Below are 23,038 nucleotides of genomic sequence, written 5' to 3' on the forward strand. Positions count from 1 at the left end.
CAATTAACATTGTAAAGAAGCCATAAATAAGAGGTCGGAACTGAAGAGCCTAGGTAGGGATTTCTAAAGGGGAAGGAATTTCTAAGTAAATGGGATTTAAAGACAGAGCGGTTTCTATTATTTGGGTCGTAATTGGTTGCTATGTAGTTGGAGTTTTTGAATTGTACTTAGTGTACCTGGAATTTGGGGGCTAGACCCACTTAGGAAATGGACTTTCTATAGGGATGAGGCTTTAAGTGAGAAGTTTGAATACAGAGATTTGGTAGTTATTTCGGAAGTAAGTTAATGCTACATTATGTTTCAATAGGAGTTTGTTGATCATTGGATCATTCTCTAGGTTGTTTTTATATAGTCTGGTATTAAATTCTACGAGTAGGGTGAATAAAGATTTTGTTTCCTCCGAGGAGAACGTGAGAGGTAGCTATAGCCTATAAGAAGGGATATTTAGGGCAAGTCGGTAAGCTGTGGTGTGGATTCTATTTAAATTTTGCTTATTGGAATTTGAAATGGTAAGCAAAGAGATGCTTCCGTAACTGAGAATTGGTTTTATTTTGGAATTGTAGATTTGGATAGTGGTTTTCGCAAGAAATTATACTTGTGTGAGAGGATTTGGATGTATATAAGGTGGGAACAGCAGCGTCCCGCAGTTCTATTACAATGTAGGTAAAAGGATAATTTATTATCAAAAGTGATACCGAGGAAGGTTGCATTGGGAGAGGCAGTGATTGAAGTGTTAAAAAGATTGATTTTGGAAATATGGTAACGGTATTTTGAGTTTTTAAAGGAGAATTTGACTAAGTTAGATTTTGAGGGGTTTGTTTTTATTCTCCACATTGAGCACCAGTTTTCGAGATGTGTAATTGCTTTTTTGAGATTTAGTTCCGTTATGTGAATATTTTTACTGGTGCTCCAAATGGCAATATCGTCAGCGTACTATATAGTTGCAATTTGAGAGAGGGGGGTGTTTAGATCATTTACAAAAAGGGTGTGACGAGGGGACTGAGAACAGCGCCCTGAGGGGTGCCTGCACGAAGTGGAATAGGGTTTGAATGTTGGTTTTTGTAGTATATTTTTGTGTTGCGATCACTAAGGAAAAGGAAAGAAGTCTGGTGTAATTGGAGGGAAGGTTATAGTTTAGTAGCTTAATTCTAATGCCGTTGTGCCAAGTTTTATCAAACGCATTTTCGGCATCAAGGAAGAGGGCAGTGGTATGTTTTTTTTTTATGAAGCCGATTCGAATTTCTTCGGAAAGGCGAAGAGTTTGGTTTATTGTGGATTTGTGTGTACGGAAACCTGATTGAGACGGGGAGAAGTGATCATTTAGTTCTAGGTGTGTTCTAGTGCCAGCGGTTATCTATTATTCTTTCAAAAATCTTGCCTGAGGCTGGGAGGAGACTGATTGGGCGGTAGTTTTGGATTTTGGTGCGGTCTTTATTTGGTTTAGGTATTATAATCATTTTTTGCGTATTTTCACGGGGTTGGGAAATAGCCCAGTCTAAATAAATCGTTAAAGAGAGGGATAATAGTGAGTTGATGAAAATTGGTGGGGATTTTTTATTTAAGAATATTCTTATTTAGTTTTCGATTTCTGTTTTGTTTTGTTTTTAATGGGCAATGTTTTTTTGAAGGTATTGAAGATTGTTGGGCAATGCTGCCACCGTAATTGTCAATATATTTTAGCTCGTTGTTGTGGTTGTTGTAAATGGATATAGTGTTATATGTTACGAGTTCCTCTTTAAATGTTGTCCCGTCTGTTTTATTGTAGTTAAATCGTTATTTTGAATGCGATTGAGGTTTAAGTCTAGCTCAAAGAGGAGTGGGAAATGGTCACTAATTAGGTCATCTTCTAGAATTTGAATCGAATGAGTTTTAGTTGCGAGGTGGTTTGAGGTTATGGCGTAGTCCAGTAGTTCAGTATTATTGTTTATTGGGTTTATCCTAGTTTTGGTATTTTGGTTGATTATTGTTAAGTTGTCTTTATCACACACTTCTTAGAGGGATATGCCTTTTTCAGTTATTTTGGAGCTGCCAAAAATGATTTGGTGGGCGTTTAGATCTCCTAGTAGAATTGCATTTTTGTTAGAACATTTTTTTATTATATCAGTTGATCAAGGGCGGCGGAACCGGGGGAACAGGGGGCACGTGCCCCCCCACTTTTCCTCAGGTTAAAAATGTACCCTTTTTCTACATAAAAATTGAGGTGTCTCAAGTTAGCAAGAGGCCAGGGAACCAGAATGAACACTCGGGAAGGGCCGTTTCCGGCCATCTGAGGGCATTGTAAAACCAAAAATTTTCTTGTACGCTCCGCGCCAACCGATGGTGGCGCTCCGCTCAGATAGTCGTGCCTATACAACTTTGCAAATCCTGACTACGCCCCTGACTTTTGATGAATTTCTGTGGGTCAAACTCAAAGCTATTTCGAATGGAAAAAAATTGTTTAGATATTAACAAGAAATAAACTCTAATACGGAAGATTCCTACACTAGCAACTAGCATGATTTCACCTCATTCTGTCTTGAAGTTCAAAGAAAACTGGTTCCTTGTTTCCCAATTTGCACATTGGATATTGCAGTGCTAGTATGCATTTTTCCTTGAGGGTGGGGGGCTTTGATGGAGTGATGTGTATACGCAAATAAGATAATACAATAAGAGTTATAAAGGGTACTAAATATCAGGCTGCATCAGTGCAATCGAATTTCTGCAAAGTGCCCTTTGATGTCGGTGCCCCCCCCCCTCCCCAGATTAAAAGTGCTTCCGCCGCCCTTGCAGTTGATATGGGCTCTTGGGGGACTATACTAGCTAATAATGTGGAGAAGTTTTTTATTTCTTTCGAGATTTCAATTATTTGATTATTTTTTGGGGTTGGGTTAGAGAGGAGAGTGGCTTTGAGATTATTTTTTTTACAGCTATAAGTACTCCTCCCCTAGAGTGGGAGATATCGTTTCTAAAGGTTTGGTAACCTGGGATGTTCCAGTGGGAGTTTGAATTTAGTTTAGTTTCATTTAGAGAAATTATATCCGAAGAGTGGTTGATAATTATACTTAGGAGACTTAGGAGACTTAGTTTCGGAAGGATACTGTTTATGTTTAGGTGGAGGAACTTAATCGAAGGAGGGAGATTGCCGGTCATTTTGTTGATTGGGGAGGGCTAAATATTGAGGGTTGATGGAGACGTTCCATAATTATAGTTTTTGGGATGTTAAAGTTTAGGTGTTTTAGTGCTAACACGGTGGAATAGCTGGCAAGGTCTTCAGATTTAATATTAATGTCGGCTTTTTGGAAGGTGTATTGTACTAGTTCAATTACAAATGTTGCAATATTGAGCTTTTCTTCAGTGGCGATTTTATTTGTTATTTCGATTTTAGGGGCAGATTTGGTTTCATTCACGTAAGTTCTCTGTTCTTGTTGTTTATTAATGGCTTCTGTTTTAGCTGCTTCTTAAAATTTTGGGCAGCCTTTGTATAGGGCGGCATGAGTCCCTGAGCAGTTTGCACAAAGTTCGGTGTTTTCTTTTTGTTCTGGGCAATCTTTTACCCTGTGATTTTCGCCACATCTGAGGCATCTTGTTAGGTTTTTACAGCTATGGTGGGTGTGTCCAAAGAGCTGACATTTGAAGCACTGAGTGATGTTTGTTTTGGGTTTTTTTTTGGGGGGGGGGTTCGTGATATTCCTCAGTTTTGTGTTTGGAGTTTCCTAGATATAGACCATGTTTGATTAGAGTTTGTTGGGGTTCTTTTCCTCAAATATTATTTTCACCTTCCAGGTAGGATTATTAGTGGCACGACTAATCAGTCTTTTTGTTTGGATTGGGGAGTATTCTTGATCTTTCAATTCTTGATCAATGTCTTTGATTTGGATGTCACGGTTAATGCCACAGGCAGCTACGGAGAAGTTTCTTTGTCTTATTTTTTGGGGGATTCTTAGTTTGGGGTTGCCTAGTTTAGTCTTTTGAGTCCAAGGTTGCAGGGGGATATTTGCAGATTTAGGGTCATGGGGGGGGGGGGGTAATTAGGATGTCGTTGCTACGAAGACGGTTTATATTTGAGATCATGGCATTTGGTTTTTCTTCTTTAATAAGTTTAGCAAGGGTTATTGGGTTTTTGGATACTTCTGGAAGGATTCCTGATACTATGATTGATTGAGCGGATTTTTTGGTGGTTGTCTTGGAGTTAGGGGATGGATTTACTTCAACGGAATTTGGACGTTGTCTTTTTCTGCTATTTTGAACAGGGATCCAGTCGTTAACGTCGAAATCAAAGAGGTTTAGGTTTTCGTCTAGGGGGTCAGTTATAGGTGGGTTAGGGGTTGCCATATTGGCAAACCAGCCCCTCCCTACGGGTTCTAAATGGCTTCTTAAACAATGAAAATGAACAAGACTTCACTTACCAGAGAAAAAAAAAATTGTTTCCAGCCTAAGGCGGCGGACGGAAAGAATAGAAACTCCTTATGATGAGGCACTATGACTTGAAATTGGCTTTGTAGCGTTGTATTGGTAACCAAGGACGCTTTCTGGGAAAGAGTGGCGGGTAAGTCACAGAGTGAAGGCTCATGGGATGGCGCTATAGTAGTATAGACGTGAACGTAACCATTACAACAATGAACTTATGAACTTATGGTACATTCAGATTATGGATGCATCCAATTGTGGAGTATAAACTTAGACGTAAATTTTACAAGAAAACAAAACAGTATATATCAGTGTGCAACCATGACGTCACAACTGTTTGTCCATGTTCACTATTGGTACGAAAGGTGGCAACTTCAACTGTCAATATATCAAAATCGGTACATAGGAACTGAATGCAAATTTCACTAGAATGCTTAGACCCCTTGGGTGAATAAAGTAGGTTGCTTCAAATGTAAAAAAAACCCTTTTAAATCGAGATCCGTTGAAATTCCGTTATAAGCATTTAACCGAAAACCGGTGATAAGAAACAGTTTCATTTTGACGGTGTTTCCGACATATCTCAAAAATTAAACAAGGTATGGATTTGAAAGTAGCGCCATAGTCTTTGTCATGACTTAATTTATCTATATTATACGTGATATTTTATTAGTTTTAGAGACGTGATTAAAGTTTGACCACTTGAGTGTGGGCGCTAATTTGTAGGTCAAATTTCATCTTAACTCAAATCAATTAAAATTTATATAGGATGAGTGGAATCGCTAGAAACGCATGAGTTAATTTTCAAGTCAATTAAGATTCTTTATGATTTGTTATAAATTTGTAATTGTATTAATGGGTGAAACTTTCAAGGGCAGCCATCTTGGCTATGATTAGGCTATTAACTTTAAACATATAGTATAGCAATGCATGACACCAACATTCATCATGTGCTGTACTATCATGATGTTTACTGTTAGTGATAACTAGTTATGGCACTTGAAATTCGAAATTTAACACTTCTGGTTTAATCAAATAAAACAAAATGGCACCAAAAAACGGCACATATATTGAGTGCATGTAGCTGAAGAATACTGTAACACATTTTGAAGTTGATAAAAGTTTGTCGTCGTCGTGTGAAAAGTGTGTGTATTCTCCTGCATAACTTGGAACAATAAGGAATGCTAAGTAAACAGGAAAGAGTTTGTGTATAAGAGAGAAGAAATAAAAAGAGAAATAAATTGTGGGAAGGCGGAAGTGTAAGTGGAAGGCTGCCTCTGCCCTGGCTGGAGTACTTTTAAGAGAAGGAGCATTCAGAACCCTCCCGGTGGCTGTGCTGTATAGCTCACAAGCACTCTAGCCATCGGGTTCCTAGTTTTCTATAGGGCTCAGGGGCCACCAGCCCCCCCCCTATTCCCTTCTGCTAAGGCCGAGGCCTCCTTCCACGGGTTAAACTTAAGGATATTCATGGCACTTATGATTCTGTTTGATTTAAGCTGAGAATGGGAAAGTACATATTATATAATCAAGGAGTAGATTTTTGATTATAGAGGGTCATGTATTAAGTTAGTTTTGAGAGGTTAGGTGTTCAAGTTTTTGATAGTAATATAAATGCTGGATGTTTCGCCAATTTTGTAAAGTTGTTTATTGGAAGTAAACCTTGTGGGTTTGAGGCAGATACGGTAGACAGAGTTTATGTATGCTATTTAATTTATATGTATAGTTCGGAGAGCTAATGTAAAGGCGAAACTACCATATAAAAGAATAGGTTTGATTTTGGTATGATAGATTTTGAGGAGAGTTTCGGCTCTTAATATGTTTGTATTACTTAATGTTCTTTAGTCTTAAGGGTTCTTCATGCTATCCCCGCAACTATATTTATATGAGTTTTATATTTTAGTTCTTCATCAATTGTTACGCCTAGGAAAATAGCTTCTTTGCTATTAGTTATTGTATTATTAAAGAAGTTAATTGTGTTGGTTTTTATTTTGTTTCTACTAAACGGGTATTCGAAAAATATGAATTAACTCTTGACTGGGTTTAATTTTATTCACCACTGGTAACACCACTTTTATTGTAGATTTATTTGGGAGGTATTAAAGACGTTATTGCTATCTAGGTGGTTTCTTATTCTGTTATCCATTATTTTTTCGAATATTTTCCTATTGCTGAAAGTAGGCTTATAGGTCTGTAGTTTTTCATGGTTAGTTCAGGTTTTGTTTGGTTTAACGAAAAGTATTGTAAGCGCAATGTTTCCATGGCTCTGGAAAATAACCTGTTCTGAGTGTCTCGTTAAAAAGATGCATATTTAGTTTTATAAAGTAATCTGGGCAGCCTTTTAGCACATTACCACATCTTTCCCAGCAGAAGAATATTTTTGATTTATTTACTGAGGATTTCATTTGTAAGGGACCAGTTATTATTAACGCTTACTTTTAGGGGGCAATTTTTATTAAAGGTATCCAATATAAGTTTTGAGAGGGTTTGGGATGTTGAATCAATTTGTTCAAATGATGTACTTTGAGAGTTATTTTATTCGGAGGTCATTAATATCTGCATGCTTCTACATCTTTAAAAAAGAAAAGCTACGGTAATCCAATAGCGATTTAAAGATTTACGGTTGCAAAAACCGGAAGTGACGTCAGAAATTGTTTTACGCTAGTCGGTAGTACTAATGACGAGACATATTTTTGCAGGCTTTCACGTTGATAGACGTTTTAAACCAGTGAGTAACAGGGGAAGTATTGATGAGGTATGAAACTATGGTTAGGGTTCCGTGGGATTAGCCGCCATTGTGGTTTAGTAAAGATATGAAGAAAAAACATCAGGATTAGTGTAACATATCAATTCCTTAGCGCCATTCCTTGTGCGGCACGCGAACTGAGTTCGACCGCCGCAGTTTTAGGCCTATGACTTTACCATATAGACCATTTTCCTACAGCCATAGCGTGAAAAGTTAATACCGAAAAAACTTAGTTCAAACGGCACTAAACAGAGAAATGTGTTGTCTCTAAAGTTCTGTTATTTTCTTAACAATACAGTTCAAAATTCCACCGGACTTCGGTGATTTACGATGCAAGGTTAATAAATATCGAACTCAAAACCCTCATTGAAAACACACAGTAAATACTGAAGAAAATCACCATTTGATAGCCGTACTTTGTTTGCGTAACCATCCTCTTGAATATTCATTGACAAATTTAGTTCAAACGGTTTTGGAAAGGATTTTTTCTTAACTTTACATTGATATTAAATTCATTTTCATTGGTCGCTATCTTCAATCGGACCAAGTACAATCCAATCGAATGTCTTCTAAGAAAAATACAAGTTTCGCTTTCTTCGGTGGGCACGCCGTTATGTAATATGTGTATCCTGTACTCTGCAATAGGGTACAGCTACGCAATGCACAGTGCTCACGTATATCGCCACAGAAGAGTTTCGCTTTCAAAACGTCATATTTTTTTAACTTAATATTATTTCAAAGAAAATGACCGTGGAATATGCATCATAAATATTGAAGCAAGTAAGTGCCAATTAATTTATCTAATGCAATCCTATAATTTTAGAAATACCGTTTAAGACCCCCCTGATGAATGGAATAGTCCAAACAACTTGTCCGCACAGAGCCACAGGATTTTCGGTCAAGGTGATGAGTCATACGCGTTGGTCAGTAAGAGGGCTATTTTGAAGAATGTTTAGTGTGCATTTTAGAAAGAAAGGAATTGATATGGAGTCAGTATATATATTTACTGTCTGTCTGTAATGGCTGATTCGAAATAATGGGAAATCCACTACTTTAGTGGTGTAGAAGGAGCAATGTGTTCATTTCACTATGAATTAGTGGACAACATCTTGATATTTGATGTAAAATGTATGATGTAAAATGTGCTGCAATGATATGATGTAAAAGGTGCTACCGTATCATTATATCCGTACATATTCAATTGCCTTTAATGGTGTAACAATAATTTAAATCTTCGTACTATGCTAGAACGAAGAACGCTTGAAAAATTTAACAGCAGTATAATGCAGTATAGAACACGACAGAGTGCTCAATTCTACTTTATGAAGAAGAGCGTAATGTAAATTTTGATTTTTACAACCAAACCTCTACTCAGAGTTTCATGCTTACTAGCAATTGTCAGCAGGTGTACTAAAAAGCTATCTCTCTTTTATCTTAGTTTTGACTTTATTTTGGTTGATGTCTCAAACCAACAACAAGATGAAAGAGAAACAGCTTTTTAGTACACCTCCTGACGATTGCTAGTAAGCATCAAACTCTGAGTAGAGGTTTGGTTGTAAAAATCAAAATTTATATATATATTTTGTTTTTCATTTTTACAGATTCGAATCAGTACAAATCTGCATTCGTGTAACTCACATGCGACACAGCTGATGCCCCCTGCATATGTTTTTCGTTCGCAGCAAATCTCAGGTGCAAACCGACGCACTTCAATTGAGATGGGTTTGATATGATTATTTGTGATTTATTGAGGTATCGCATAACGGTTATTATTTCACAAGATACTACCAGCACCAATTGTTTCATTTAGCTTTACATGGGATACATACTATACAAAAGGATATGGTAAAGTAATTCCTTCAACGTCGAGTCATATAACAATGAAGCTGAGCTAATATAAAGGCATGACTGGTAGAGCTTTATATATATATATATATACATAAGGATGTATTAATTTGAAAGTAGTTGCATCAACGTCGAGTCATATTATAATGAAGCTGACGGAACAAATAACGCACGACTGATCTAGCTTTATAAATGTCGTTTCAACATGTTGCCTTCTTGGTTGACCCCAACCTATTTCATGTTTGCACTACATACTTTCTAACAGGGCTCGAAAATGACCACTGTGGTCTATAAGCTGCACTTGTGCGCGCACAAGTGCAGATTCTCACTCAACGCGTTGAGTGAGAATCTGACCGAGGTGGATTCGCCTAAGCCTATATGTACCTACGGATATTTAATTGTAATTAGCTGTAGCATCCTAGATATTATTTGCAAGCTAGAACCAAAGTAAAAACATAATATATACAAACGATATTGCTGTGATTTGTTGATGCAGTGCAACCACTGACGTCGCTAGAGGGGGGGGGGTGTGGGGGTGTCTCACCCCCCCCAATCCTGGTAAAAATGACGATAGTTGGAAAATTTGAGTGCGACAGTCGGAATTTCCGACTGTCGGAATTTCCGACTGTCGCCAGCTTCAATTCGGAATTTCCGACTGTCACGCTCTAATTTTTCTGACTGTTGCAATCTTATTTTTATATGTTCTTGTAATTTGTGAGTGACAAAAAATTTTCGATCAAAATTGACCTTTAATCAGTCATATTTACCACGTTTTCCTCGTCACATTGAGAAATTGTATCTCGCGATCTTTATACTCCACCATACAAAACTTGTATGATTTTGAATACTCTAAAAAAAAATACAACGTTCGCCAGCTTTAATTCGGAAAATTTATGTATTAATTTTGCTATTGGGTGGGTCGACCCTGTTCGCTAGCTAAAAGTAAGTTCAGGATATACCAGGGACGTAGCCAGGGGGAGCAGGGGAGCGACTGCTCCCCCTTTGAGTGACGAAAACAATGTTTAAAAACTGTTGTTTTTAGCATGGTATTTTGTCAGTGCTCTTTTGATCTTGAATACTCGTCAGCTCCGTTAACTCGATTATAATCGTAGTAACATTCACGCCTACTGATTCAACTACTTACTTAGTTTGGCATATGCAATTAGCTAAATTTAGCCTATAGCCTATTTCAAACCTACAGTTGGCCACTGCGTAATAAAATACACATTGCCTACATAACCTCACTCGATGGAATGTCACGAACCGTATGCACAACGACGACAAGTTCGTTCTCATCCATTCTATGATTCGTCCTAAGTTGTTGCACGAACAGCATGTTTATGAAGCTAAGCTAGCAATCGTACGTGATGCGCACTTCCTATAAATAATTATTACACTGTTAATACACGGAGATAACGATATTATTTTTAGGCCACTGCAAATCTGGCTGTCTTACAAAATACCCCCTCCCCTTAGATCCCTCCCCCATATCAATAGCAAAAAGTGCTTCCCCTTTCAAATTCTTGGCTACGACGTTGGGATGTACATTGTCTCTATGGTGTACAATTAAAACACTCAATGCTAATCTACGGAAGTTTAAAAGTGCCATCAACATAAGCAAAAACTTTGCCCCATAAAGTACAGATGTATTGAAAAAAGTTCGGAACAAAAGTGCAGTCGCGAAAGATGGGGTGTCTGACTGACACTGACCGTATCGTTGACGATGAGTGCGGGGGGGGGGGGGGGGGGTACAAGGCAGCAGTCGGAATTTTCTGACTCCAAAACCCATCCAACTGGAATTTCAGCTACTACACCCCCCCCCCCCCAATCACCAGGCCTTAGCTACGTCCCTGAGTGCAACGTATAAACAAGACAAACAAATTGGTATGTTAGTATTGGTGAAAATTTGGCGCACTGAGTTAAAATTGCTCGCAACAGCTTGAAATCCCCAAAAGAAGAACAACATTCATGTGCTCCTATACCGTGGCTGTTTCTTTTTTCATTTGTTCGAACCCTTTTGCACCTTTATTTAACGCTTTAGGTCACATAATAGTTGAAGCAATGGATATCAATTGAAGAAGGTCTACGGCAAGATGTCATATGACACTTAAATTGAAATATTACTTTAACTCAACCAGCACACAAAATGGCTTACCGATAGCATATGTATCTATCCACTTTTTCACTGCTGTTTGTGACATATTGGTCGTGGTATCCCGCGGTATCAGGATAAGCCACAATGTCAGTACTGAACATGCGCAGAGAAAATATTTCAATGACAAATACTGTCACAATGTTCTAACCTTTGCTGGTCGATTCTTGTGCAGACAGTCTCGCTTTCATACATCGTTCTTGCACTCAACGATAAGGACACTAGTTTATAATACTGCCAGTTATAAAGACCAACAGTTGTTTCTTATTTTGTTTCACAGCGGAGAACACAGGCAGACAAACTCTTTTACTGCACATTTTCACAGCAAGTCAAGAAAACAAATTAAGTTTCTAACCCAACATCTACCATGGGAAACTTCTTTGGAAAAGGTTCATCGAAATACAGTTGTGATACTGACATCGTCGTCAAAGTGAAAACAGGAGACAAGAAAGGCGCCGGTACAGATGCTAATGTTCAGATTTCGTTTGTCAACGAGAAAGGGGATGTATCGGCACCTCACTCCTTAGATGTTCTCTGGAGAAATGACTTCGAGGCTGGATCTCTGGACGATTTTGAAATCAAGAATATGGCTGATTTTGGCCATATTGTAGCCATTGATATTTGGAGAGACACGGCGGGACTGCTTGATGATTGGTACGTGGAATGGGTAGCAGTCGATCAGCTCAAACACGAGGTCAACTCTGTGTTTCCTATCCATCGTTGGATTCCAGCAAACAAAAAGTTACGCATTAAGGAATTCGACGTATTTCTGCCTCAAGACGAATCCAATTGCGAACAGCGTCAGAACGAATTAGACAATAAGAAGAAAGTTTACGAAAGAGCAATCAAGATTGACGGTTGGCTACCTCAAGTTAAAGACCTGCCGTCCGACGAAAAGTTTTCGAATGATTATATGTGGGACATTTTGTCTTTGAAAGCGGAATTGGTTCTTCATATGAAATTCAAAGGCGCGCTCAGTGGCAAGTGGAAAAACTTTGACGAAATTTTCTCCATCTACAACGCTACGCTCGAGAAACCACTTGGAAGTGAAACATGGAAGGACGATGAAGCATTCGGCTTGCAGAGGTTGAACCATTGCAACCCAAATCAGATCCGAAGATGCGATAAAATACCAGATCATATCGCGGTAACCGAAGAAATGCTGCAACCGTTACTGGAGGGCTACAAGATTGAAGACGCAATTAAAGACGAAAAGCTGTACTACATAGACTACAAAATACTACAGGAGCTGCCTTGTGCAAACAATCGTATTGTAGCCGCGCCTATAGCATTGTTCTTTGTGAACAAAGAAGGAAAACTCCTTCCTGTTGCTATACAACTCTTTCAAGAGCCATCAGAGAACAATCCAGTTTTCCTGCCAACCGACGACCAATATACTTGGTTGTTGGCCAAGATGTGGTTTAACAATGCTGACGCCAGCTTCCACCAGACTTGCACTCACCTAGGATACACCCATTTGATAATGGAACCCATAGCCGTGGCTACTCATCGATCACTTTCTCCATCACATCCAATGTTCCGGTTACTTGCTCCCCATTTCCTTTATCTGCTGGCCATCAATTCGAGAGGATTGTCGTTTCTTATCTCCCCAGGAGGATGGGTAGACAAATGCATGACCATAGGATGCTCTGGAATGTTCAATCTTGTGGTCCGTCAACTTGGCAATTGGAGAATGGATACTCATGGCACCCTTCCCAATGACTTGAAAGAGCGCGGTGTTGATGGTAAAGTGTTGCAAAACTACTATTATCGGGATGACGCTCTCCTCATGTATAACGCCATTAAAAACTACGTTAGTGAAGTCGCCATCAGCTTCTACAACACGCCCGATAAGGTGATCAATGACCAGGAGCTACAAGAGTGGGCACACACTTTATCGGCGCCTCCATCCGAAGGAGGAACCGGCGTGCCTGGAGTTCCTGGTGGTGGCAAATTTCAGAGTGTGGAAGAAGTTGCTCAGGTCATCACTTCCATTATTTTCATGGGCAGTGTGGCTCACGCTGCCTGCAATTTTTCACAATACGACGACTATGGGTTTCCTCCTAACTATCCAGCATTCCTTCAAGGTATGCCGATTACCGACAAGAAGCCACGCACAGAGAATGACATCAACCAAACCCTCCCACCGAAAGATGTTACGCTCGACACTCTTTTGATCACTCGGTTATTGAGCATGCAAGGCACACGACCCTTAGGCGACTTTGAGGTTAAGTATCTCTTCGATCCAGCGAGCGAAAAGGCGCTACAAAATTTCCGCAAGGAATTAAATGAAGTTGCTACAATAATTGATGAAAGGAACAAAACCAGGCCTGTACCCTACAAGTACCTCCATCCAGATCGTGTCCCTAATTCAATTACTATTTAAGTGTTGACATTTTGAAGACAGTAATTGAACTGTAATCTATAAACATAACTCAAAAGTTACTACTGCATATGACTAATCTCTACATTTATATTAATACTTACAATTGTTAAATTTGTTAAAGCGAAACTTTGAATGGGGATTTGCGTATAATCTAAGTGAGATAAGTGTTATGCCTTATGTTTTTACAAAAATATTTATGTAGAGAAATTGGGAAACTGGATGAACGTGTAAATACATAAGTCTCTCTGAAGGGAACAGCGTTATTAGGCTTACGTCATTTGAATTAATACTTGATAGCAACAATACGTATTAACAACTTAAGGATTTAAAGTTGATGTTTTTTGCACGTTTTCTGCTGCCTATAGTGAACACCTCACTATTCCGTTTTACTCCTCATAGCTCGTTTTTGTTGTTGTGTTCAATTAGACGCAAGGTGGTGGAATCTGAAATTAATCTGTTACTTTAATTCACCTAATTCGTGCCAGGAACGATAGATTTATGGATACAAATGAAACAAAGGAATAGACTGTACTATGTAAATTCATTAACAAGGAACAGCCAAATGATTTTAACCACTTAAATATGTTCGTTTTGTAACCAACGAATTGTATCTCGGATTACCACAGCAGTACCACAAACATAAAACATAACAGAGGTATTTTCCTTTCTGTTCTGGTGTACTCTTGAAATTGGTAATATAAAATGTATTCTTCTAAACATTTACTGCACAAATAATGAGAAATGAAAAATAAAAACGTTACAGTAAGTCTTGGCATGCATTATCTTCATGAGGAAATGGAATGTTGTCAAACTATATGTATCATAGATTACTGTCAGTCATCTTCTTATCAATATAATCATGTATATTGGTCTTATCCATGTGCATTGTCTTTGTAATAGTTCAAGGTTGACCGGGAACGTCACACCCAAATTAAAATGTTATCTTCTTATATATTTGGTGATATGCAACATAAATCTGAATAACTGCGGAATAAATTAATGATGTAAAATCAGTGGTATTTGTTCCATTTTATTTGAACTACTACAGAAAATTTTACAACTACATCAAATAGTTGATATATATATATATGTGTTAGATTCCTTCAAACCGTTGTAAAAGGAGGGAGCTTGTTGTCTTAATCTTCTCAAGAAGTGACCAATTTTATATTGAAGTCAGGTTCGGGCCGGGAGGGGATGGGGAGGGGGGGGGTGACTCAACTGAAATCAACTTAGCCGCTGACAAAGTGTAGATAGTGTTCAAAACTTACAGGCTTTGCAAGAAAACAAGTGATCTTTTTGACAAAATCACCGATTTTGAGAAAAAAAACGTTGAAATTTCTCATGTACTATCGTGGTCCCTTAGCATCTACAAATGAAACATTAATGTGACGAAGTTCCCCAAACTAGCTACCAGGGGCGTATCCAGGATTTTCTAACCCGGGGGGCGCGAATTACTATCTAAGCGGAGCGCCACCATCGGTTGGCGCGCAGCGTACAAGAAAATTTCGGGTTTTGTTACCCCCCAGATTACCGGAAATGGCACTTCTCGGGCTTGAAATGACCAACCAAATGTACACGTTTGCCTGATAACCAAGAATTTCCTAATAGTTTTTTTCATCCATAACATTTTTGAAGATTGTCACCAGTCACACATCCTGTTCGACCTCATTGCATCTCCTGTGGATCATTGCTTTTTGTAGGTGATTCTACGTCGCGGCCCACAATACCCGTAAGCACAATTTTTCAAGGTTTTGAGCCCATTATTTATTCAGAGTTTGAAAATTCACACTCTCGTGAATAAAATCTCTTCCAAAAATACCCATAATGTTGCACAAATTTCATCTATGGACACCAATATAGAAAAACCTCCTTCAACCCCTAACAGACCGGTCAAAATTGCACGAGTAGAGGGAAGTATGATGAAGAATGGTGGTCAGGGAATTTTCGAAAATTCAGACACAGTTTATTTATTGGTGTACAAATATTAAAACCTCTTATAACGGCTATACTATCAAACTTCGTTGAATGGATTGAAAAACTACCATATATTTCCGAAACCGAACACTACATACATATACCACCCGAACCGAATTGTACAGTTGCTTATAATAGCGTTTTCGACTTGAATATATTGCGCATTTATATGCATCTGTGTTATAACATGATAACACGTGTTATGCTACAGGCCTTTTTATTGCGGCCTGTGTTAAAAAAATATATAAAAATATAAAAATATAAAAAAAAATATATAAAAATATTTTATATTATATAAAAATATAAAAAGATATAAAAAGATATAAAAAGATATAAAAAGATATAAAAATATAAAAAAAATAAAAAATATAATACCACTACGATTTACTGTATTGTATCTTTAACATATCTAGCTCTCGCATGCTCCCAAAACATAACACGTGTTAGTGTGTTATAACACCCTGGCATATAAATGCATAATATGCTACACGTTAAGAACAAATGTAAGCTCACACCTTTTCGGCTTGGGTGCATATACAATTTGGAGGTTGTTCATCCTGGAAAGCCATTTTCATGCTCACTGATATGATGTGATATCTGCTGTATGCTTTACAAATTCGAGTAATTGAAAACAAAAGACTGAAATAAATAACTTTTATCTGTTTATTGTGCGATGCCCCACATTATTTTCATTTCGAAAGATGCACAGTTTCAAGTTCATTACATACTGAAGGCATCGGTTCTCTATCTGCCTTCAGTTTAGGGTAGATCTTGGGATTTTCATACCTAGATATTGCTAGATATCCATACAGTTCAGTGTCCTTAGCATTTTTCGGGGCCTGATCTTGGAAATTGCAAAATCGGGAGTGGTCACACTCCATGTAGGTCAGTGGACGTCGACCTCTAGACGTCACTAATACACAACCCGATCACTTGTTATCGATGAAGTGGTGTGTTGCCGGATTTTGTCAAGGTCTTGGTACAACGGGCAAAAGTCATTCATCTGGAAGCGATCAGAAAGGCTGGGCGTAGGGTTCTGGGGTTGTGGGGCGCGCGTTTTTATGCAGATGGGAACAATCTCAAGGAGTGATGGGTGCGTCCGCCCCCCTCCATTACATGATATTCACAGGAGATGTGCTCAATTCTCCAATCGCATCGGAATTTATTTTTAGATTCCTTGTACGAGTTACGGTACTAGATTTGGGGGTAACAATTGGCATTCAGGTCGGAGTATATAGCATTTTATCTTTGGATGACAGTGTTGCATCGAAGGACACAGGTCTAGTGCAGTTCGCATATAGATCCTGGTCTGATACCGAAAATGTTCGAGACCAGCCACAGTTGGTTTCATAACACAATTGTACAATAGTTTAAGGCGTCCATACACACACGCGTAATAGACCATATATGGTATAATTGTATGCATTAGTGAGAGAGGAAAAATGGAAACGTCAAAATGGAGTTGTCGGTGTAAGGGTAGGCTGAGGCGTACGCCCCTTCCGAAATCCTCGATCCGTCACTGGCTACCCTGTGTATATAATAGGGATCAGCGCTGTAATTATGTCACTGTTCCTCTTTCTCTTCCCGGTGTCGTAGCGTTGTTTCTGTGTCATGACATATTTAGACCCGTCACATCATGACTTGAGGGGTTGTTGTTATTGTAAGAGTGTTACATACATTGTACTTAATACTCAGCAGTACAATAATAAATCCAATCAATGTGATGATTGTGTGTTTAACATAGTGAATGTAACATTTATTACACAAACAGTAACATGAAATTGATATACTGTCATAGCATTCAGTGTCCCAAGAATGCTAATGGTCAGTTTAATACAAATATGTTTCAGGTCACAAAGTTCACTATTTTTCCATTTTCTTTCAAGAAGATTATATCGGCTCATTTCATTCTTCATTCTTTATTTGGTACTGGTTGATTGTTGACTCTTAATTGAAATTAAACTATTATCTGCAGCAGATTATGAAAATGCTGCTTATATATGGGTGACTACAGGAAGAGTTGTATCTTTGTAATTGTCTTCAAAACCGACAGTTGATTATGACTTAACTTTAGCTATAAAATGATGTTTACTATAAACGTTGAAGAGGTGGGGTATTTATGTGAAAAGAGAAGGAAACTAATTTCTTAACTGGCTAATTCCAAATATTCAAGATCCTTCAACTTACTTGAGGATGTATAAGTATTGATCCATTGTGCTTTATAGTATTATATCATAACCCTATCAAAGCGCTGATAGTAAGTTTTACTTGTTGGAAAAGTAGAATGCTCCTTATATACCAGCATTTTTAAGTTGCAAATCTCACATGACATAGAACGATTATCATGTTTCTTGTAATAAGATTTTTTGTTATTGAAACTAAAGTAACTATGAACAGATCATTTACGTATCCATGCAAGAGATTTTAGTTAATGCTGCGCGTAGCATTTTTAAGTGGCAAAGCTCATATGACATAGAACGATTATCATGTTTCTTGTAATAAGATATTTTGTTATTGAAACTAAAGTAACTATGAACAGATCATTTACGTATCCATGCAAGAGATTTTAGTTAATGCTGCGCGTAGAGTTGAATCTTTGCCAAATTTTGCAATCAGACAGTTGATTATGTTAATTTTTGGGAGCTTTCAACTATTTTTACATGTTGAGGGAGTTGGGTGAAAATTCCTAAGTCGACCAATGCTTTTTTGTACATGCATCTTAGAAACTAAAAAGGAAATTATTTAAATTTTCGTAAGCATGCACCTTTAAGAGATAGTACCTTGATACCTTGCCATCCATAACTGGACACAAAGGTTAAAATATCATGACTGTAGTTCACTATTCATGTATGATTGTAGATGCTCGGGAAACCCTCTTAACTGTTGAAATGAAAGGTTGAATTCATCAAATATTCTGAATTATTTGTGTTGTCATTCCTCTTTGTTGTCTCTTAAATGTGCTTTTCTGTTGTGATCTACTTAAAGAACAAGGAATCAAGCTGCTTTTAATAATTAAACACTTATGAACGGGTGCTATGTTGAAATCGCTGGCAAAATTGTACATAAAAATTTTGTAGTTGCGTTACATGCTGATCATGTAAAACTTTACAAAACAGCAGTTAAGTAAATTCAAGTAAATTTTACTTAAATGTTTTAGTGTTCTTATTTGACATGAACATCAAGTAAAATGATTCCTGCCACGTTGGCAGTGCATCTAATGAAAAGAGTTTCCTTCAGGCATATTTACAGTTTTTGTTAATAAAAAACATTCAAAAGTAAAATCTGAAATATAAAATTTTCGGACTAGCTTTTTAATATGATATAAGAACAATCAGTGACGATGCTGTGCATGATCGTATGCATTTCTGGTTTTGATACCCCCGCCCCACTTTTTAAGGTTTTAAGCTTATTTTTTGTTCAAAATTAAAACATACCCTTAATGTTGCACAAAAATTTCATCTATGGACAACCAATATAGAAAAATCTCCTTCAACCCCTAACAGACCGGTCAAAATTGCACTAGTAGAGGGAAGTATGATGAAGAATGTTGGTGAGGGAAGTTTAGAAAATTCAGACACAGTTAAGTTATTGGTGTACAAATATTAAAACCTCTTATAACAGCTACTATAAAACTTCGTTGAAGGAAATGAAAATATACCAGATATTTCCGGAACCGAACACTACGCACATCTACAGTTTGGAGGCTGTTCATCCCGGAACGCCATTTTCATGCTCACTGATATGATGTGATATCTGTTTGCTTTAAAAATTCGAATAATTGAAATGAGACTGAAATAAATAACTATTATCTGTTTATTGTGCAATGCTCCACCAGTGGCGTAACGATGAGCCTGGGGGTGGCTCCTGGCCCAGAGGGGCCCCCATTAGGAGGCCTCGCAAGGGCGTCCGCAGAAATGTAGTACAAGGGGGGTCAGTAGGTCATATAGATTAACACACTACTTGATACTATCTAAGCGGAGCGCCACCATCAGTTGGCGCGGAGCGTACGACGATTTTTTTGCCAAAAAATACTCCTAGATCGTCGAAAAAGACACTTCCCGTTCAGGTTGCATCTACACATCGGTTATTTTGAGATCTCATGTCTTAGGATTTTGACTTTCAGTAATGCATTATGGGTCAGTATGCAATGAACATAACTAGAGAACTGTTGGCTGGGGGAAATCATTGAAATGTCAAATGCTTAACTTTTTTTTTAATTTTCCAGGGGTGAGCAAGTGCCCCCCCCCCCTACTGTTTGGAGTATAATGGAGACTACTGCACAAATACAGTTATCAAACCTAAGCATAGGGCCCATAGGAGCCCATAGGAGTTGCGCCCCACATTCTTTTCATTTCGAAAGACGCACAGTTTCAAGTTCATTACACACTGAAGGCTTCGATTCTCTATCTGCTTTCAGTTTAGGGAAGATCTCTAGATTTTCATCCCTAGATATCGCTAGATACTGCTAGATGTTCATACAGTACAGTGCCCTTTGGATTTTTTCGGGGCCTGATCTTGGGAAATTGCAAAGTCGGGAGTGGTCACACTCCATGTAGGTCAGTGCACGACCCCCAGACGTCATTAATACACAACCCAATCACTTGTTATCGATGAAGTGGTGTGTTGCCGGATTTTGTCAAGAGGTCTTGGTACTACGGGCAAAGGTTATTAATTAAGTTTCGTAACTCATCGGGCAGTGATGAGAGGGGTTGGGCGTAGGGTTGTGGGCGCGCGTTTTCATGCACATGGGAACAATCTCAAGAAGTGGTGGGTTCGTCCTTTTCTCCTTTTTTCTCTTTCTTCTTTTTCTTTTCCGTCCTTCCTCTCCTTCCTCCTCTTTTCCCCCTCTTTTTTCCCTTTTTTCTTCTCTTTTTTCCCTCTCCTCTTTTTCTTACCCGGGGGCGCGCCCCCAACACCCCCCCTGGATACGCGCCTGGCTACCATACCACTTCTAAATAATACCATTTATTTCTGTCAACGTTCTATGGGTATGACCACCATGGGCGGCGATCCGGACTTCCGAGTGGGGGGATATGACCTTGTTGACTATCAGAGCCGTATATAGAGAGAGTTTGGCCAACTGGCGATTTGTGACGTCACACGCAAACCATGGGCATCAAAATAGGTCCAGTTGTCGTTACCAGTTGCGCGAAACACGAAAAACACCACACACAATATATAGCAGCTTTGCACACTGTGCTCGTTGCGAACAAACGAAGCGACTCAGAATGTCAGATTTTGACAGGCATACGAGGAACAAAATGGATATCAGGTAATGAATTAGAGTATGCGTTAGTTAATGACATTTACGTTTATCTTCACACCTGAAATGCATAGAAAACTAGCTGAAAACCTGTCATTACACTTGTTTTATTTTACGCCTCATACTACTAGTCCTACTTTAGTCATACAAACGAAAAGCACACATCACAGTCCTGGCTAGGCTAGATTACAGACGCACAACTTTAGCATCAGGCCTACATTAATAGATCCTTCAATTAAATAAAGTAGGCCTACACATAAAATGACAATTTATGCTTCACTGATCTTTTCAGGTTTGCCAAAAAGTAGTTGTACCAGAGGTCATTGTATTAAACTCCAGAAGTTACATAGTAGGATTAATATTCGGCATAACTTTTTCTCTAAAGTCTAATTACAACTTATACAATGGTTGTGAATGGATGGTATGGTTTGCCTGAGAAGGTTGAATTGCAAGTAGTGTGAATGGGTTTAAGAATACTTTGGATGAGTACATTAAGCATTGTAATTGGGTATGACATTTGATGTCCTCGGTTTTATTCCTCTCATATAGCCTTAGGGTCCTTAATGGGGACTTGAATGTCTCTCCTGGTCTTTTTTTCTACTAAACTAAACTATATACTTGAGTGTAGGAGTTAGCAATAGTTGGGAGTCTGTGGGCAAACCTAAGACTGATATTGTGGTGTTAATTTCTCAGGAATGTAGTACTACTGTAGGCTATAGTACAGTAGGTGCAACAGATTGAATGGGTCTGTCGAGAAAAAAAAAACCCTGCAACAACTGAATACTGGTGTATGTTGTAGCTTATGTATTTTCCATTAACATATATACTATACGATCATGTCCTTAATAAAGTTTCATGGATCACACTGACATAGTGTGCCTACTTGTCAGTGTTGTCAACTGAGCACAGGGCTGATGACATCATTCAGTTTGTTATTATGCAGACAGCAAATGGCCATACTGATAATTATTAATTGTTACTTATTCTTCATACTGCCCTTACTGGCCTTACCTGAACAGTGATGTATAAAAATGCAAGAAGTCGTTAAGCTTTTCATTTAAGAATAGTTTCAGCCTGTCCTATTTCAAACATATGATTGGCAGGTTTCCACGTTACATAGCTTATCAAAATGGAGCTGTTCTGTAAAGCAAGAAAATCACACATATGCATGCATACAAACACACTCATATATAACAATTTCTGAATATCTTTTCAGCTGCCCAAAGGTACTGGAATGCAAGCTCTGTTGGGTGAATTAAAAAACCCTCATTGTACTCTTTTATCATGGTCAGCGTAGCTGGAACCAGCAATGATGGTGATGTGGATTTGACAGTACCTAGACAAGAATTCAATAGCTGCTTTGTGTTGAAGTGGGTTCAACTTGCTCAAGGCCATGACAGGATGACGACTAGACATTAGGATGAATTATCTGTTGCAGAGCTCTATAAACCAGGCAGTTGTTAAAACATCCATTGGGTGACCCTCACAGTCTACCAGGCACTGCATCGCAGAAGCAAAATGAAGTGTGTGTGATACCTTCATCTTATGAGAGTGGAATGGTATCAGTGTGGCCTCTGTCAATTTGGCTTCAAGTCTTTGTTTTCTTGAAAGCTGAGAAGATCTTTCAGTGGTTTCACACTGACCTCTGTACTTGACAATTCATGTGTATTTGCCAGCTCAGGAGGAAGCCAGATTTTAATTACATTAACCAATGCTGACTTTTTTTTGGACATGTGGTACATCTGCAAGGAGGTGAAGGAAGCAGTTGGAGTTGCATGGATGTGGAATCTTGTTGATAGTCTGGCAGTCTTATCCACAGATTATCCCAAAGCTTCTCCACATTGCCACATTCAGAACTTATTACATTGATAAACTTGAAAATTGCAGGAATCTAACAAAGCACCCATCAAGGGAATTTGTTTGTATAATTATTGAAAGCTGTGACCTTCTGATGTGACAGACTAATGTGAAATAAAGGGCAGTAGATTACCTTGTAAATGAACCTTGTTATTGTTTGATTGTATCTAATGTTTGCAAAATTTTAAGTTGCATGCTACCAATTGAAACATAATTCTTTCTCTATTAATGGGATATAAATACTTCTCCTTAAAGGGTGTGGAGACTCCCGCACAAAGAAACGTCTCATGCCGGTTATCTGACCTAGTTTCGAATGCGGTGTAACAGAAGTGTTAGACACCACCATTGATCCCAGAAAATACACATACAGCTTGCTACCATCTGTAAATAGACATTAGTGTACAGTCAATACAAACATCACAGTCAATACCCACA

General features: G+C 38.3%; 1 protein-coding gene and 1 long non-coding RNA gene across 10 annotated transcripts; both read left to right on the plus strand.

Moving 5' to 3' along the window:
• The first annotated feature begins 258 nt into the window (after nt 1-258).
• Nucleotides 259-14,522, plus strand: LOC139974952 (polyunsaturated fatty acid 5-lipoxygenase-like). Of its 9 annotated transcripts, none has more exons than XM_071982516.1 (3): nt 361-457; nt 8,728-8,848; nt 11,404-14,522. In XM_071982516.1, exon 3 carries the CDS (start codon nt 11,491-11,493, stop codon nt 13,507-13,509), a length of 2,019 nt encoding a protein of 672 aa, XP_071838617.1. In that variant the 5' UTR covers nt 361-457; nt 8,728-8,848; nt 11,404-11,490; the 3' UTR covers nt 13,510-14,522. The 9 variants fall into 9 exon arrangements, with proteins under 9 accessions (XP_071838620.1, XP_071838614.1, XP_071838617.1 ...); XM_071982510.1 differs by having other exon boundaries at nt 8,728-8,818; XM_071982514.1 differs by having other exon boundaries at nt 397-509; nt 8,728-8,878.
• Nucleotides 14,523-20,524: 6,002 nt separating this feature from the next.
• On the plus strand, nt 20,525-22,744 carry LOC139975031 (uncharacterized). Its single transcript, XR_011795635.1, has 2 exons — nt 20,525-20,755; nt 21,963-22,744. It is a non-coding gene; the product is annotated as an uncharacterized lncRNA (long non-coding RNA).
• The last annotated feature ends 294 nt before the right edge of the window (nt 22,745-23,038 follow it).

The sequence above is a fragment of the Apostichopus japonicus genome, chromosome 10 (assembly GCF_037975245.1).
Source record: "Apostichopus japonicus isolate 1M-3 chromosome 10, ASM3797524v1, whole genome shotgun sequence".
Classification (NCBI taxonomy): domain Eukaryota; kingdom Metazoa; phylum Echinodermata; class Holothuroidea; order Aspidochirotida; family Stichopodidae; genus Apostichopus; species Apostichopus japonicus.

Coding starts and splice junctions, on each gene's coding strand:
- LOC139974952 (XM_071982519.1), top strand. CDS start 11,491: ATGGGAAACTTCTTTGGAAAAGGTTCATCGAAATACAGTTGTGATACT.